This window comes from Haliotis cracherodii, unplaced genomic scaffold (assembly GCF_022045235.1).
Source record: "Haliotis cracherodii isolate W230 unplaced genomic scaffold, xgHalCrac1.p SCAF_1, whole genome shotgun sequence".
NCBI classification, from domain to species: domain Eukaryota; kingdom Metazoa; phylum Mollusca; class Gastropoda; order Lepetellida; family Haliotidae; genus Haliotis; species Haliotis cracherodii.
Genome location: NW_027266264.1, coordinates 307,947 through 326,228, shown reverse-complemented (window position 1 = coordinate 326,228; position 18,282 = coordinate 307,947). Strand labels below are relative to the sequence as shown.

Sequence of the window (18,282 nt, the reverse complement as noted above, 5' to 3'; positions counted from 1 at the left end):
TTTGGAGACTGGCGGCATCGCACATGTTTTTCATGAGAGAGGAAAGTCTGTTTTTCCCAATACGATAGCGGATAAACCACTGATCGCCAGGTTTAGGCATACCTAAAGTGTGTGTGCCGATGTAAAAGGGATCGTAATCTCGACAGAAGTCGAGTGGACGCGTGGAGGCATACAACTTATACACCTGCACAGGGCACCGAGAGGGATCAGCAACATTAGCCCACATTTTGGGCCTAACGTCGCGACAATCACGAGGATTCTCACCGGACCTATTCTTTTCTTGTCTCATGGACAGTTCAAGATATTCGTGATCGTCTCCATCAACATGCAATGTGATGTCCCCCCAACACATATTGTAGTGATCATTGACACCTCTTAACCCGAAATGGATTGTGTTGTAGAGCCATAGACAGTATATTATGCTCATTGGATTACTGATTCCAATGGATCCGGACTGCCACAGGGTCTCGATCTCTACATCACCAATCGGGTCGGCTCTCCTTGGTAAGTTGCCACGCCCTTCTTTCTTTAGTTCAATTTTTCTCCCCTTTAATACTTCCCGTGATCGTGAAAATTCTAAAGATGACGTGAGTGAATAGCCATACCCCCTTCGTTTTAGTGATCACTCGATGCTGCTCAGAAAACCCGTGAGACTGTTTGGTTCATAATTTTCCCCATTTGTTTTTCGAACACTAATGAAAAACTTGCAGAGAAAGGTGTCTAGTTCGTTTGGGGGAATTTCGTGCATTTGACGAAATTCATTTTGGACTTTGAGAAAGTTATCGAACAGTTTCAAATCGTACAAAGTTTTCTTGGCTGTGTTTTTGTTTTGATTGTCTAGGATCACACCATCGATCATGCCGTCCTCACCAGCCACAAATCGTCCTTGAGCATCTTTCGGCTTTGTGCTCGACGATGGCGTTTCGATGATGAAACTTTGGCCACAGGGAAGTTTTGATAATCTGCCTTCATCACAGTCAAATTCAAATTCGGATATCACGGATATCACTGCAGCACTTCCCCTTTGATCTATTAAAACATTGTCTCCAACATCAAAGGTATCCATGTTGTTTGTAAACACCTACTCACGTGCACCGACGAAAAAATCCCACTTCCGGTTATCTAATTTGCATATCTAATTTGCATACTTATGTCATTGGGGTATGACATACATGTTTTTACGCCATAAGCTTATTTTATGGATAAATGCTTTAGTTAAATGATAAATAGCTTTTTTGTCAGAAGTCGACAACGCAAGAATGTAACATTTGCACATGATGTAAAATCTCGCATTCTTGTAATCTCGACTTGTCAAATTATATTCCATACTTTCGGCCATACAAAATTAATATATATATTCATCTGCTCCTGCCTGACTATAAAACATCCCGCCTTACATTGTTCTATTGCCTCCAAGTTCCTAAAAATAGAAATATCGCTAATATGTGTGTTCCCACTTTCTTTACTTGATAAAATACTCCGCCCTACTGAATACGCATGATGCACGTGAATCGCCAGCTTCGACAGCAATTGTACACAGATGCCTTAGATAATTAGGAAAAAATAAAATGTAAAAAATAAACGCCTCCCGTCTCCCATGTTTGTAAAAAAATCAATCAAACGCAAACTATTAATTTATTGTTTTCACTCAGCACAGTGTATGTGAATATATACTGAACAGTGTATGTGAATATATACTGAACAGTGTATGTGAATATATACTGAACAGTGCATGTGAATATATACTGAACCGCAAAAGAAACGTCACCATGGATAGATATATGAGAAACCTTATTTGTCCAAACACTGTAAACATACTTTGAGACATATTAAAAAGCTGAAACTTGGCAAAACTGGTCATCAAGGTTTTAATTAAAATGTCAAATGTCCTTAAAGTGAAACACAACACAGTCTCTGAGAAAATGGCATCACAAGTCAGTATCTCATGTGTCATGTGCATTGATGACTGCCGTGCAACGTCGATACATGGAATGGATGAAGGCCATATGCACTTGAGTCAATTCAATTCAATTCGGTTTATTTCGTAAGTGTAGACCATCGGTTCATAGTTACATTTGTATTACAATGGACGTGATGTACACATCTGTTATTGTTGTGACAATAATGTACTACGAAGTGACATGGCTTGATAGATATAGATAGCTAGGCGTTCAATTAATTTACAATCAGTTGTAGACATAATGATAATACATGTTTGTATGGTCGGATATTCATAAAATTTTGGTGGTAAATGATCCACGCGTAGCTTGTTATAATTATAACCGGAGCAAATTAACAAAAAATGATACTCGTCCTCCACATAACCAGCATTACAAACACAACATAGTCTTCTGTTACGTGGGATATCAGCATATCTCCCAGTTTCAACACACAGCTGATGCGAAAAACATCTAAACCAAGCTAGCGCCACTGTGAATTTACTGACGGTCACACAGCTAAGATACAACTCTGTACCAAACGATACCTTGAATAGAGAATAAGAGAAAGATTTACTACCCTTTACCAGAAGACTATGCCAATCCTGTTCATAACTACATTTCAGACGCGACATAAATTCTGTCAAAAACGAATGAGGATGACTTATACACTGGTTTTCCCATACAGAGTCAAAACCCAAACCGAACAATAAAGATTTACATTTTGAGACCCAATTAAAGTTACCATTACTTTCTGCCTGAAGCAATCATATAATAACATTTCTTTGGAAAGCGACAATCGGACATACTCAATAACCTTATCCAATAACCAATAACTATTTTGTATGCATAAATATATAATGGATACCGCCTACATTCACCTCGAACCATGTTGTTGGGTGTTGACGATTTGACACCTAAAAGGCGCTTACATGCCAATGTATGTATAGTTTCCATTTCATCATTCTGGTGTAGACCCCAGGCTTCGGAACCATAGAGCAAAATTTGGACTATTTTCATATCAAATATTTTAAAATATAAGTGCACTTGAGTCCACACCCTGAGGAACGCCTGACGCAGTTCAGGTGCAGTTGTCGGCCTTGGTTGGACGTGATTCAGCCGTTTTTGAATCTCGTCCAACAGGTGCTCAATGGGATTTAAATCGGGACTGAGGGCAGACCACTGCATGGTTCTGATGCCATGCTGCTGGAGAAAGTCTCTTGTTGCTCTCGCAGTGTGGGCACGGGTGTTATCATGCTGAAACTCGTGGCGACCTGCCAAATGAGGTATGGTATGTGGTCCCAAGACTTGATCAATGTACCGAGCTGCTGTGACACCATTGTCTCTCCCTGGACCTGATGTTCTGGAAGACCACAGAGTCGACCCTCTGTGCAAGATCAATTCCACCCCACACCATGATGTTCGGACCACCCCACGAGTCTCTCTCAACAACACAAGCATCCGAATAATGTTCCCCACTGCGACGCCAGACTCTCTCTCTCTGCCATCTGCTGTCGAGATACAGTAACGGCTCTCATCTGAGAAGAGGACACTTCTCCACTGCTGGTGGTGCCAATGCTGGTGCTGTGTTGGCGACTGAAGACGGTCCAGGCGATGACATTGTGTCAGGTTTGGTCCTCGGTGTGGCCTGTGACAGTGGAGGTGTCTGCTCGTCAATCGTCGACGCATGGTGTCCGCACTAATATGGACTTGAAATGCATTGGCTACTTGCTGGGCGGTTTGTCCAGCTTGCAACGTCCAAGGCCTTGGTGTCGCTGATTTCTTGTCAATCTTGGCATGTGGTCGCAATCCAATAACGAATGAATGTTATCCGATCTGGATGGATTTTTATAGTGCAAGAAATGGGGGAACGCATGTGCATTTCAGTTTGCACGGAACTCACGTGCATCGGGTTACCATGGCCGTTGCCATGGTGCGTTTTGGCGATCGGTTTTACTGTCATCTGCTTTGTTTTTTAATCATCAAATTTCATTTTTCCGGACATGGTAGTGTTCAATTTGAGAAAGTTTGACAAACATTACTCAGATATTTATACAGATTAAACAGTATCTACCGTCGCCTACATCATCTACAAGTAAACGATGACCACTTCTTTCACGGTCATTGGCTAGTCGAAATAGTCCTTCATCCCTTAATCAACAGACCTTCATCAATAGCCATGCATCAATAGTCATGCATCAAAAGTCATGCATCAATAGTTCTTCATCAATAGTCCTTCATTCCTTCATCAATAGTCCTTCATTCCTTCATTAATAGTCCTTCATCAAAAGTCCTGCATCAATAGTTCCTCCACCCTTCATCAATAGTCCTGCATCAATAGTCCTGCATCAATACTCCTTCATCCCTCCATCAATAGTCCTGCATCAATAGTCCTGCATCAATACTCCTTCATCCCTTCATCAATAGTACTTCATCAATAGTCCTGCATCAATAGTTCCTCCACCCTTCATCAATAGTCCTGCATCAATAGTCCTGCATCAATACTCCTTCATCCCTCCATCAATAGTCCTGCATCAATAGTCCTGCATCAATACTCCTTCATCCCTTCATCAATAGTACTTCATCAATAGTCCTGCATCCCTTCGTCAATAGCCCTGCATCAGTGTCAGCTGTGTGACATTTTTTTTATTGTAGTTGAAAACGAAAGTTATGAACATTAATTTTTTGTTTGACATTTCATATAATTTACTTTTCCCCTCTGTTCTATTGTGTAAGGTAACACATCGTTTACCTATGTTCCATTATCTGCGTAACCTACCTATTTATCAAAATTGTCTTCTGAATAACTAGTCTGTCGTGTGTGGTTTTAACGGCTGTTTATGGTTTTTGGAGCAGAGGTATCAGCATAAAAATTAAAGCATTAGTAAAATATCATACATGCTTCACGCCTTGGGCTTCATGCAAGTAACACGGTGAAAACACGTTACACGAGTAATACAAATAACACAGAGAACATCGCAGTAGTAGTAGTTGTAGTAGTAGTAGTAGTTGTAGAAGTCGTAGTAGTAATAGTAGTAGTAGTAGTTGTAGTAGTCTTAGTAGTAGTTGTAGTAGTAGTAGTAGTAGTAGTAGTTGTAGTAGTCGAAGTAGTTGTAGTAGCAGTAGTAGTAGTAGTAGTAGTCGTCGTAGTAGTAGTTGTAGTAGTAGCAGTAGTTGTAGTAGTAGTAGTAGTAGTTGTAGTAGTCGTAGTAGTTGTAGTAACAGTAGTATTAGTCGTAGTTGTAGTAGTCGTAGTAGTAGTAGTAGTAGTAGTAGTAGTAGTTGTAGTAGTCGTAGTAGTAGTCGTAGTAGTTGTTGTAGCAGTCGTAGTAGTAGTAGTAGTAGTAGTAGTTGTAGTAGTCGTAGTAGTAGTCGTAGTAGTTGTAGTAGCAGTAGTAGTCGTAGTAGTAGTTGTAGTAGTAGTAGTAGTAGTTGTAGTAGTTGTAGTTGTCGTAGTAGTCGTAGTAGTATTAGTAGTAGTAGTAGCAGTAGTAGTAGTAGTAGTAGTAGTAGCAGTAGTAGTAGTAGTAGTAGTAGTAGTAGTAGTAGTAGTAGCTGTAGTAGTAGTTGCAGTAGTAACAGAAGTAGCAGTAGCAGTAGTAGTACTTGTAGTAGTAGTAGTCGTAGTAGTCGTAGTAGTAGTCGTAGTCGTAGTAGTAGTAGCAGTAGTAGTAGTTGTAGCATTAGAAATATAATTATTATTATTAGTAGTAGTAGTAGTAGCAGTAGTAGTAGTAGTAGTAGTAGCAGTAGTAGTAGCAGTCGTAGTAGTAGTTGTAGCATTATAAATATAATTAGTAGTAGTAGTAAATGTAGCATTAGAAATATAATTAGTAGTAGTAGTAGTAGTAGTTGTAGCATTAGAAATATAATTAGTAGTAGTAGTTGTAGCATTAGAAATATAATAAGTAGTAGTAGTAGTAGTAGTTGTAGCATTAGAAATATAATTAGTAGTAGTAGTTGTAGCATTAGAAATATAATTAGTAGTAGAAGTAGTTGTAGCATTAGAAATATAATTAGTAGTAGTAGTTGTGGCATTAGAAATATAATTAGTAGTAGTAGTTGTGGCATTAGAAATATAATTAGTAGTAGTAGTAGTAGTAGTTGTAGTAGTCGTAGTAGTAGTAGCAGTAGTAGTAGTAGTAGTCGTAGTAGTAGCAGTAGTAGTAGTAGTAGTCGTAGTAGTAGTAGTTGTAGTAGTAGTAGTAGTCGTAGGTGTAGTTGTAGCATTAAAATATAATTAGTAGTAGTAGTTGTAGTAGTAGTAGTTGTAGCATTAGAAATATTATTATTAGTAGTAGTAGTAGTAGTAGTTGTAGCATTAGAAATATAATTAGTAGTAGTAGTAGTTGTAGCATTAGAAATATAATTAGTAGTAGTTGTAGCATTAGAAATATAATTAGTAGTAGTAGTAGTTGTAGCATTAGAAATATAATTAGTAGTAGTAGTAGTAGTGGTGGTAGTTGTAGAATTAGAAATATAATTAGTAGTAGTAGTAGTTGTAGCATTAGAAATATAATTAGTAGTAGTAGTAGTAGTTGTAGCATTAGAAATATAATTAGTAGTAGTAGTTGTAGCATTAGAAATATAATTAGTAGTAGTAGTAGTTGTTGTAGCATTAGAAATATAAATAGTAGTAGTAGTAGTAGTAGTAGTAGTAGTAGTAGTAGTAGTAGTAGTAGTTAGATAGATGTTGACATCGGTCCTGTAGCGGGTAGATATATTGACATCAACCCCGATATGGTCCTGTCTATATTCAACGTTGTGGGTTAGCTTCTGTTATTCGGGTCTACCTCTTGATAGTTCAACATCAGCTGTGGTCATATTCTCGGACTCGAACTTTCAACGTAAATCTTATGTTTAGATGACGAGTTAAGCAATGAACACTGAGGCTCGCATACATGGCACTTGACATTGGTAGGGTTAACATTCAAACCAGTCGGTGGAGTGTTGGTGTTCCGCTTTAAGGGTTAACAGTTAGCTTCGGTATGTGAGCTCGGCGCTCAGGATATGATTCACGTGAGTCCTTCTCATGAGGGAAGGAATTGCGTAAAGCTGACAACCTGCCGGCCTGTGTATATGTGTGATATCGCCATTACGCCACGGCTGTGAGGGGAGACACAAAAATAGTCGTGAGGACTGGAGGTAAGTACGCCGACATTTTCTTCCTACCTCTAAGGTAACAGTCGCCAAGGTCTGACACAAAGGGTCACACATTCGCGGCACCTATTGTTAACAACGCTCCTGGTGACCCTATCGCTTAACATAATGAGAGTAACATTCGGATCTGTTTGTCGCCTTGTTGGAAGTCAGGCTTGATAATGTACGTGTTCCACGGGCAGATTGGGATCTCCTCAGAGTCTATATTGATAAAGGTGTACAAGACATAAGCACTCAGCGCCAACCCCACACAGACTATGTCAGTCACTGCTATCTACTTCCTCGTCGTAAATATCAATACGCCATCTGTAATCGGAATGCAACTATCATCCCACGGGTTGTGTACCAGACGTGGTAGTGCGGTCTGTTTGGTCACACTCGAAATTGGTGGTACAAGAGCAATGTATTATGTATTTCACATATACTATTGGCAGCAAGATGGCTGTAATTTCGAAGATCATATTTTGAAGCATATTACTTACATAAACCTAGATAAAGATGCCACGCTATTCTTAGGTGATCAATTGACTTTCCTTTGCATGTGTTTGTGACGGTTGCCACCAGCGGGGCAGGATACGCTCACCTTTTCGCAAACACCTGGTATCATCACTATTTGATAGCAATCCATAAACACATGCTCAAAGTCGGAATTGTACATTCGACTCTGCTTTATGCAGTGGTTTCTATTGGATATGAAAATGGTTTTGTCGCTATATTTCAAATTGGATGTAAAAAATGGCGTTGGAAAGAGAGCATATTTTGCCAACATAAATACTTAGCCATGTACACATTTGTATTCATTGAATATCTCACAACGAAAAATATAATGGAATTCGTCGGCAATAGCTGGTGATTTAAGTACAATATGTTCTCTGGGGATCCTGTGCTAGGGGTCAGCTTCAACAGGTAGATTATGATCAGTTCTTTGTTTGTTTGTCGTTTAACGCCACACTAAGACATCTTCCAGCTATATGACGGCAGTCTGTAAATAATCGAGTCTGGGCCAGACAATCCAGTGATTGTCAGCATGAGCATCGATCCACGCCATTGGGATACGATGACATGCATCAACCAAGTTAGCGCGCCTGACCACCCGATCCCGTTAGTCTCCTCTTACGACAACCATAGCCGCCTTTTACGGCAGGCATGGGTTGCTGAAGATCTGTTCTACCCCGGTTCTTCACGGGTCTTATGATAAGTAGTTGTGTCTCGTAAAGTAGAGTACGAAACCTCCCGGTGGAGATATGTACATTACACACACTGTGACGAAACCAAAGATCAAACTGATGTTTGTTTCTTGGATCATAAACGCTCCTGAACCTCGAGGTGACACGTGACGTTACTTGGGCCGACATCGCTTGTGCTGTGACAGAACTCGGTGGTGACACGTGACGTTACTTGGGCCGACATCGCTTGTGCTGTGACAGAACTTGTTGGTGACACGTGACGTTACTTGGGCCGACATCGCTTGTGTTGTGACAGAACTTCGGGGCGACACGTGACGTTACTTGGGCCGACATCGCTTGTGTTGTGACAGAACTTGGTAGTGACACGTGACGTTTCTTGGGCCGACATCGCTTGTGCTGTGACAGAACTTGGTGGTGGCACGTGACGTTACTTGGGCCGACATCGCTTGTGTTGTGACAGAACTTGGTGGTGACACGTGACGTTACTTGGGCCGACATCGCTTGTGTTGTGACAGAACTTCGTGGTGACACGTGATGTTACTTGGGCCGATATCGCTTGTGCTGTGACAGATTTTCGTGGTGACACGTGACGTTACTTGGGCCGACATCGCTTGTGCTGTGACAGAACTTGGTGGTGACACGTGACGTTACTTGGGCCGACATCGCTTGTGTTGTGACAGAACTTGGTGGTGACACGTGACGTTACTTGGGCCGACATCGCTTGTGTTGTGACAGAACTTGGTGGTGACACGTAACGTTACTTGGGCCGACATCCCTTGTGTTGTGACAGAACTTTGTGGTGACAAGTGACGTTACTTGGGCCGACAACGCTTGTGTTGTGTCAGAACTTCGTGGTGACACGTGACGTTACCTGGGCCGACATCGCTTGTGCTGTGACAGAACTTGGTGGTGACACGTGACGTTACTTGGGCCGACATCGCTTTTGCTGTGACAGAACTTCGTGATAGTCGCGGTCACGTGGGTCGGTCGGTCGCTGCATGCATGGATGGCACAACACCCTTCACTGAACAGGCGGTTTTCAGCGTCGGTAATGAACGGTGGAGAGATGTGTGTACGGCGTAAACAACAATAGAAGTGTGCACAGGACCCATGGAATGCGGCTCACTAATCTCACAACAGGAAAGAATAGGACGATGTTGGCGAGATGTGGCAATCACAACACACGGTGTAATCACAAGAACCTATTATCATGCCATTCAGACAAATAGACATAGACAAATGCTACAGACAGCACACACCAACTGTCCCTGTGTCCAGCGTTAGCCATGGTTCAACACTCTACTTAGTACACACATCATCAGTATACACAACACTGTCAGTACACACATCATCAGTATACACAACACTGTCAGTACACACATCATCAGTAAACACAACACTGTCAGTACACACATCATCAGTATACACAACACTGTCAGTAATCACATCATCAGTATACACAACACTGTCAGTACACACATCACCAGTATACACAACACTGTCAGTACACACATCATCAGTATACACGACACTGTCAGTACACACATCATCAGTAAACACAACACTGTCAGTACACACATCATCAGTATACACAACACTGTCATTACACACATCATCAGTATACACAACACTGTCAGTACACACATCATCAGTATACAAAACACTGTCAGTACACACATCATCAGTAAACACAACACTGTCAGTACACACATCATCAGTATACACAACACTGTCAGTACACACATCATCAGTAAACACAACACTGTCAGTACACACATCATCAGTAAACACAACACTGTCAGTACACACATCATCAGTATACACAACACTGTCAGTACACACATCATCAGTAAACACAACACTGTCAGTACACACATCATCAGTAAACACAACACTGTCAGTACACACATCATCAGTAAACACAACACTGTCAGTACACACATCATCAGTATACACAACACTGTCAGTACAAACATCATCAGTAAACACAACACTGTCAGTACACACATCATCAGTATACACAACACTGTCAGTACACACATCATCAGTATACACAACACTGTCAGTACACACATCATCAGTATACACAACACTGTCAGTACACACATCATCAGTATACACAACACTGTCAGTACACACATCATCAGTATACACAATACTGTCAGTACACACATCATCAGTATACACAACACTGTTAGTAGACACATCATCAGTATACACAACACTGTCAGTACACACATCATCAGTATACACACCACTGTCAGTACACACATCATCAGTAAACACACCACTGTCAGTACACACATCATCAGTATACACACCACTGTCAGTACACACATCATCAGTATACACACCACTGTCAGTACACACATCATCGGTATACACAACACTGTCAGTACACACATCATCAGTATACACACCACTGTCAGTACACACATCATCAGTATACACAACACTGTCAGTACACACACTATCAATACCCACGACGCTGTCAATACACAACAATGTCATCTCATTCAAAGATGGCAATGCACACAAGATGACAATACAACACTGTCAAGGCACACAACGATGAAGACCACACTGCCAGTATAAACAACACTCCACACAACAATGTCAATATACACACTAAATACAACACTACACACTGAGACACCGAACGCTTGTCCAGAGAAGATACAGAGATTTATTTATTTGTTTGTTCATTTGTTGTTGAACGCCGCACTCAGCAATATTCCAGCTATATGACGGGAGTCTGTAAATAATCGAGTCTGGACCAGACAATCCAGTGATTGACATCATAAGCATCGATCCACGCAATTGGGATACGGTGACATGCATTAACCAAGTTAGCCAGCCTGACCACTCAATCCCGTTAGTCCCCTTTTACGACAAGCATGGGTTGCTGAGGACTTATTCTACCCTGGATCACGGGTCAGATACAAAGACAAAACACGGACACACGCAAGACCGACGGGAACAACACACATCAGGTCAGCCAGACCGACGGGACCAACACGCATCAGGTCAGCCAGACCGACGGGACCAACACACATCAGGTCAGCCAGACCGACGGGACCAACACGCATCAGGTCTGCCAGACCGACGGGAACAACACACATCAGGTCAGCGAGACCGACGGGACCAACACGCATCAGGTCAGCCAGACCGACGGGACCAACACACATCAGGTCAGCCAGACCGACGCGACCAACACACATTAGGTCAGCCAGACCGACGGGACCAACACACATCAGGTCAGCCAGACCGACGCGACCAACACGCATCAGGTCAGCCAGACCGACGCGAACAACACGCATCAGGTCAGCGAGACCGACGCGACCAACACACATTAGGTCAGCGAGACCGACGCGACCAACACGCATTAGGTCAGCCAGACCGACGGGACCAGCACACATCAGGTCAGCCAGACCGACGGGAACAACACACATTAGGTCAGCCAGACCGACGCGACCAACACACATCAGGTCAGCCAGACCGACGCGACCAACACACATCAGGTCAGCGAGACCGACGGGACCAACACACATTAGGTCAGCGAGACCGACGCGACCAACACGCATTAGGTTAGCCAGACCGACGCGACCAACACGCATCAGGTCAGCGAGACCGACGCGAACAACACACATCAGGTCAGCCAGGCCGACGCGACAAGTACATATGAACTGTAACTAGTTCAGTGAAGTACGTTTCAAGTACAACTAAATCTAATAGAAAACTTTCAAAGTTCGAAAATTGTTTATCCCGTATAGACATACATCCATGTTTTAACAATTGTGAAAGGTTGTGACGAATTGCAGATAGGCATTTTTTTGTTTTCAACTCTTAACTGTTTGTGAATGTTCGTATCAGGCATTTAACTTTAGGACCCGTAAAGATCCGGGGTAGAATAGATCTTCAGCACCACATACCTGCCGTAAGAGGCGACTAACGGGATTGGGTGGTCAGGCTCGCTGACTTGGTTGATACATGTCACCATATCCCAGTTGTATGGATCATGATATCAAGCACTGGATTGTCTGGTACAGACTCAATTATTTGAGATTGGTGAGTGCAGCGTTAAACAACAAAACAAACAAAACTTTAACTTTACTAACCCAAATGTCCTGATGTTTCCAGAAGCCGCTTGTTGTAACAGTTTCCGCCAATGAACACAACACGGCGCTACGAGACATATGGCTTCCAGGTGGACGGAGATGTCAACGTGGTGCAGGACGTCCCTTCTACCGACGAGGAGAGGAACCTAGCCCTCTGGCCGGCGTTGTTGTACGTCGGACTGATTATTGTGACGGGGACGGTTGGGAACATCGTTGTCTGCTACGTCTACGGCTACAGGCTGCGTCTGACAGTCACTAAACAGTTCATATTGGTCCTCGCCGTCCTTGACCTTGCAAACTGCTTAATCTGTGCACCAACAGAGATGGTGGTCATGTTCAAGATCGTGTCGTTTAATGCGCCCATTTGGTGCAAGATGTCGCGCTTTATAACCTACACACTGAATGGTTCGACGTCACTGATATTATTAGCTATCGCTGTGGACAGATACTGTAAGGTGTGCAGACCTCTGAAAGTCTGTTTCACCAGAGTATCGGCGAGGAGAATGTGCATGGTGGCAGTTATTCTATCACTGAGCATGTCATGGCCGTCTTTGATTCTATACGGAAATAAAACTCTCCGTGTTGGCGACACACACAATGGTACCACCTGCCTGATACAAGACGAATACGAAAACACCTGGTACCCGCTCATATTCTATTCAATATTTTTTGTGAGCTTTCTGGCTATTGCAATAGCAATTATCTCCCTTTATGCGAAAATCGCAAGGCAGATCAGGTTATTAAGGCAACGACAGGACGAACGCATCCGAAGCAGCCCTGTTCATAGACGGATATCGGGGTATGTGGACAGCCCTGAATATAGTGAAGACAATGTGCTAGATAACACCCTTGCAGTTACCGCAGGTGACAATCAGTTAAAGCCCCCCTCCCCCCGAGCTAACCAACACGCAGTGAAGCTGGCCCAAGCCTTACTGAAAGACCTCCACAAGAGGAAGACTGCCTACAAGCCGGCCAAGTCCACGCTCATGCTCTTCATCATCACAATCATCTTTATGCTGAGTTTTTTGCCTTTCTTCATCACTGCTTTGATTCGGGGAGCAGTGCGGGAAATGTTTCTGTCGAATTTGACTGACACCTCGGAGATTATAGTGTTCAACATATTCGTGCGCTCCTACCTGCTGAGTAACGCTGCTAACCCTGTGATCTACAGCTTCTGTAACTCCAGGTTCCGGCGCGAGTGCCGGCCCATATTCTGCCCGTGTTGGAAGAAGCCAGAAAGCAATGTTGAAATTAAGGTGGAGCATACGGACAATACGCAGTCTATTCTGTGACAGACTTGCTGTGATTACAAGCCATTAATACTCAGTGTTCAGGAGATTATTGCAAGATATCCATTGATTTTCAGGCTTATCACAATGTTAAACAAGAAAAAAATAACTGTTTTCTCGCTCCGAGGTAGCCAACCACTATGCAGCATTGACCTCATAGACTCCATAGCAGCATAGACCCCCCAAACTGTTACCCCACTCCGAGGTAGCCAATCACCACTAAGCATAGACCATAGACCCCCTAACTCTTACCCCACTCCGAAGTAGCCAATCACCACTGAGCATAGACCCCCCAAACTGTTACCCCACTCCGAGGTAGCCAATCACCACTAAGCATAGATTCACTGTTACCCCACTCCGAGGTAGCCAATAACCACTGAGCATTGACCCCCCTAACTGTTACCCCACTTCGAGGTAGCCAATCACCACTGAGCATAGACCCCCCAAACTGTTACCCCACTCCGAGGTAGCCAATCACCACTAAGCATAGATTCACTAACTGTTACCCCACTTCGAGGTAGCCAATCACCACTAAGCATAGACCCCCCTAACTGTTACCCCCACTCCGAGGTAGCCAATGACCACTAAGCATAGATTCCCTAACTGTTACCCCACTTCGAGGTAGCCAATCACCACTGAGCATAGACCCTCCTAACTGTTACCCCACTGTTACCCCACTCCGAGGTAGCCAATCACCACTAAGCATAGATTCCCTAACTGTTACCCCACTTCGAGGTAGCCAATAACCACTGAGCATAGAGTCCCTAACTGTTACCCCACTTCCAGGTAGCCAATCACCACTAAGCATAGACCCCCTTAACTGTTACCCCACTCCGAGATAGCCAATCACCACTAAGCATAGATTCCCTAACTGTTACCCCACTTCGAGGTAGCCAATCACCACTAAGCATAGACCCCCTTAACTGTTACCTCACTCCGAGATAGCCAATCACCACTAAGCATAGATTCCCAAACTGTTACCCCACTCTGAGGTAGCCAATGACCACTAAGCATAGATTCCCTAACTGTTACCCCACTCCGAGGTAGCCAGTCACCACTAAGCATAGACCCCCCTAACTGTTACCCCACTCCGAGGTAGCCAATCACCACTAAGCATAGATTCCCTAACTGTTACCCCACTTCCAGGTAGCCAATCACCACTAAGCATAGACCCCCTTAACTGTTACCCCACTCCGAGGTAGCCAATCACCACTAAGCATAGATTCCCTAACTGTTACCCCACTTCCAGGTAGCCAATCACCACTAAGCATAGACCCCCTTAACTGTTACCCCACTCCGAGATAGCCAATCACCACTAAGCATAGATTCCCTAACTGTTACCCCACTTCGAGGTAGCCAATCACCACTAAGCATAGACCCCCTTAACTGTTACCCCACTCCGAGGTAGCCAATGACCACTAAGCATAGATTCCCTAACTGTTACCCCACTTCGAGATAGCCAACCATCACTGAGAACTGCTTCCTTGGTTGTCGGGAAAGATTCTAGTTTGCTCCGACAGCGACAGCATCAACACACACTGGATGTGCCTTGCAGCGAAAGCAGCGCTGAATGATGTCATTACAATGAATCTCATCGTCGATGAAAATAGTGTTATTTATCTGTGCTGGGCATGTTAATATATGAACTCGTGATCAATGCTATAATATTATTAATGTTTTAATCGCCAAAAGACGGAATCACTTTTCATTGTTGGAATGACTCTCTGAAATACACACCAAGAAGAAAGTCTCTCTGAAAACATCGCGCCATCGTGGATTTAATTGGTAAACTCATTCATGATGAAATAAAAACAGTTGCCGAAAGCTAACATATACATGTTTACTTGCAGTTCTAACCGATTGTCATCTCTGACATTGAGAAATCGACTCAGAACAGCAGGTTTGAGGTGAGGGAGGGCGATTAAGTGACCCATACGCTCAGATCGTCATCGCAGGGACCGTTTGGCATGGTGCATGGTGAAACGTGGCATTAACTTAAGGCCATGTAGGATCCACTTGTCGGATGAGAACAGGTTCTTGTTGTTCATGTTACATGTTAAAGACGGACGTGTTACAAACAGACATGTGTTACAGACAGACGAACATGTTACAGACGGACGTGTTACAAACAGACATGTTACAGACGTGCTACAGAGAGATGTGTTACAGACAGACATATGTTTTTCACACAGACGGACATGTCATAGTCAGATGTGTTACAGACGGGCATGTTACAGACGGACGTTTTACAGAGATTTGTGTTAAGGACAGACGGACATGTAACAGACGTGTTTCAGACGGACGTGATACAGAGGGACATGCTACAGACATACGTTTTACAGACAGACATGTGTTACGGACAGACGGACATGTTACAGACGAAAGATCTACCCAGTCTATACTTCCATCAGTGTCTAGATCTACTCAGTCCACACACCCATCAGTGTCTAGATCTACCCAGTCCACACTTCCATCAGTGTCTAGATCTACCCAGTACACACTTCCATCAGAGTGTAGATCTACCCAGTCAAAACTTCCATCACTGTCTAGATCTACCCAGTACACACTTCCATCAGAGTGTAGATCTACCCAGTCAAAACTTCCATCACTGTCTAGATCTACCCAGCCACACTTCCATCAGAGTGTAGATCTACCCAGTCAATACCTCCATTAGTGTCTAGATCTACCTAGTCTATACTTCCATCAGTGTCTAGATCTACCCAGCCACACTTCCATCAGAGTGTAGATCTATCCAGTCAATACTTCCATCACTGTCTAGATCTACCCAGCCACACTTCCATCAGTGTCTAGATCTACCCAGCCACACTTCCATCAGAGTGTAGATCTACCCAGTCAATACCTCCATTAGTGTCTAGATCTACCCAGTCTATACTTCCATCAGTGTCTAGATCTACCCAGCCACACTTCCATCAATGTCTAGATCTACCCAGTCCACACTTCCATCAGTGTCTAGATCTACCCAGTACACACTTCCATCAGTGTCTAGATCTACCCAGTCAATACTTCCATTAGTGTCTAGATCTACCCAGCCACACTTCCATCAGAGGCTAGATCTACCGAGTCAAAACTTCCATCAGTGTCTAGATCTACCCAGCCACACTTCCATCAATGTCTAGATCTACCCAGTCCACACTTCCATCAGTGTCTAGATCTACCCAGTCAATACTTCCATTAGTGTCTAGATCTACCCAGCCATACTTCCATCAGAGGCTAGATCTACCGAGTCAAAACTTCCATCAGTGTCTACATCTACACAGTCAATACTTCCATCAGTGTCTAGATCTACCCAGTACACACTTCCATCAGTGTCTAGATCTACCCAGTCAATACTTCCATTAGTGTCTAGATCTACCCAGCCACACTTCCATCAGAGGCTAGATCTACCGAGTCAAAACTTCCATCAGTGTCTAGATCTACACAGTCAATACTTCCATCAATGTCTAGATCTACCCAGTACACACTTCCATCAGTGTCTAGATCTACCCAGTCAATACTTCCATTAGTGTCTAGATTTACCCAGCCACACTTCCGTCAGAGGCTAGATCTACCCAGTCAAAACTTCCATCAGTGTCTACATCTACACAGTCAATACTTCCATCAGTGTCTAGATCTACCCAGTCCACACTTCCATCAGTGTCTAGATCTACCCAGTACACACTTCCATCAGTGTCTAGATCTACCCAGTACACACTTCCATCAGTGTCTAGATCTACCCAGTACACACTTCCATCAGTGTCTAGATCTACCCAGTCCACACGTCCATCAGTGTCTAGGTCTACCCTGTCCACACTTCCATCAGTGTCTAGATCTACACAGTCAATACTTCCATCAGTGTCTAGATCTACCCAGTCAATACTTCCATCAGTGTCTAGATCTACCCAGTCCACACTTCCATCAGTGTCTAGATCTACCCAGTCAACACTTCCATTGGAATCTTGATCTACCCAGTCCACAATTCCATCAGTGTCTAGATCTAGCCATCATATATTTCAAATCATCACCAAGTGTCTGAAAATGTTGGGATTAAAAGTACATGTCTATATTGTTTGGCTTGTAATCCTAGCATAATTAATCTTTTGTGGTGTGTTTTAGCCCGTTTGGCCGTCTTAATCATTTTTAGTCAATCTGTTATTTGAATGAACAGATTTTTAATTTGTAAAATGACTGAAATATTTAGACATTTTATAAATTTCCTGCGTGAATCACATTTTACACATTGACTATAACATATACACGCTTACAAAACAACGTCGAAGAACTTCCCAACCAAGACGTAGAGGAACAAAAATGATTCTGTTCAATGCTACAGCAAATGAATGAAAACAAAATGCAAACATCATACTTACAACCTACCAAAGTTATATGTATAATTTTAGGCAGCTTCCTTGCTTGAGGAATGTATCCGTGAATATCCACTTAAAGGATCAATATCGCACGCGTCTGCAGCTGTACAAAGAAACTTATTCGATGTCACGTGTCTCTGTAACAATCAAATATATTAAAATATCGTTTCGGGATATTATAACCTGTGTTTGTTTCTCAACTGATCACTTTGTTTGTTTCAGTTGTT

The 18,282-nt window shown here is 43.1% G+C and overlaps 2 protein-coding genes and 2 pseudogenes across 2 annotated transcripts; 3 read left to right on the top strand and 1 right to left on the bottom strand.

The window, feature by feature from the left end:
• The first annotated feature begins 6,955 nt into the window (after window positions 1-6,955).
• LOC139470963 (cholecystokinin receptor-like) lies at window positions 6,956-13,695 on the top strand. Its single transcript, XM_071253287.1, has 2 exons — window positions 6,956-7,082; window positions 12,425-13,695. The coding sequence occupies exon 2, from the start codon at window positions 12,453-12,455 to the stop codon at window positions 13,692-13,694; it is 1,242 nt and encodes a 413-aa protein (XP_071109388.1). The 5' UTR covers window positions 6,956-7,082; window positions 12,425-12,452; the 3' UTR covers window position 13,695.
• Window positions 11,203-11,868, bottom strand: LOC139477302 (FMRFamide neuropeptides-like). Its single transcript, XM_071259860.1, has one exon. The coding sequence runs from the start codon at window positions 11,866-11,868 to the stop codon at window positions 11,203-11,205; it is 666 nt and encodes a 221-aa protein (XP_071115961.1).
• A 1,944-nt stretch (window positions 13,696-15,639) lies between the features above and the next one.
• On the top strand, window positions 15,640-16,513 carry LOC139470975 (uncharacterized; annotated as a pseudogene).
• On the top strand, window positions 16,509-17,780 carry LOC139477104 (uncharacterized; annotated as a pseudogene).
• The last annotated feature ends 502 nt before the right edge of the window (window positions 17,781-18,282 follow it).

Coding starts and splice junctions, on each gene's coding strand:
- LOC139477302 (XM_071259860.1), bottom strand. CDS start 11,868: ATGCGTGTTGGTCGCGTCGGTCTCGCTGACCTAATGTGTGTTGGTCCC.
- LOC139470963 (XM_071253287.1), top strand. CDS start 12,453: ATGAACACAACACGGCGCTACGAGACATATGGCTTCCAGGTGGACGGA.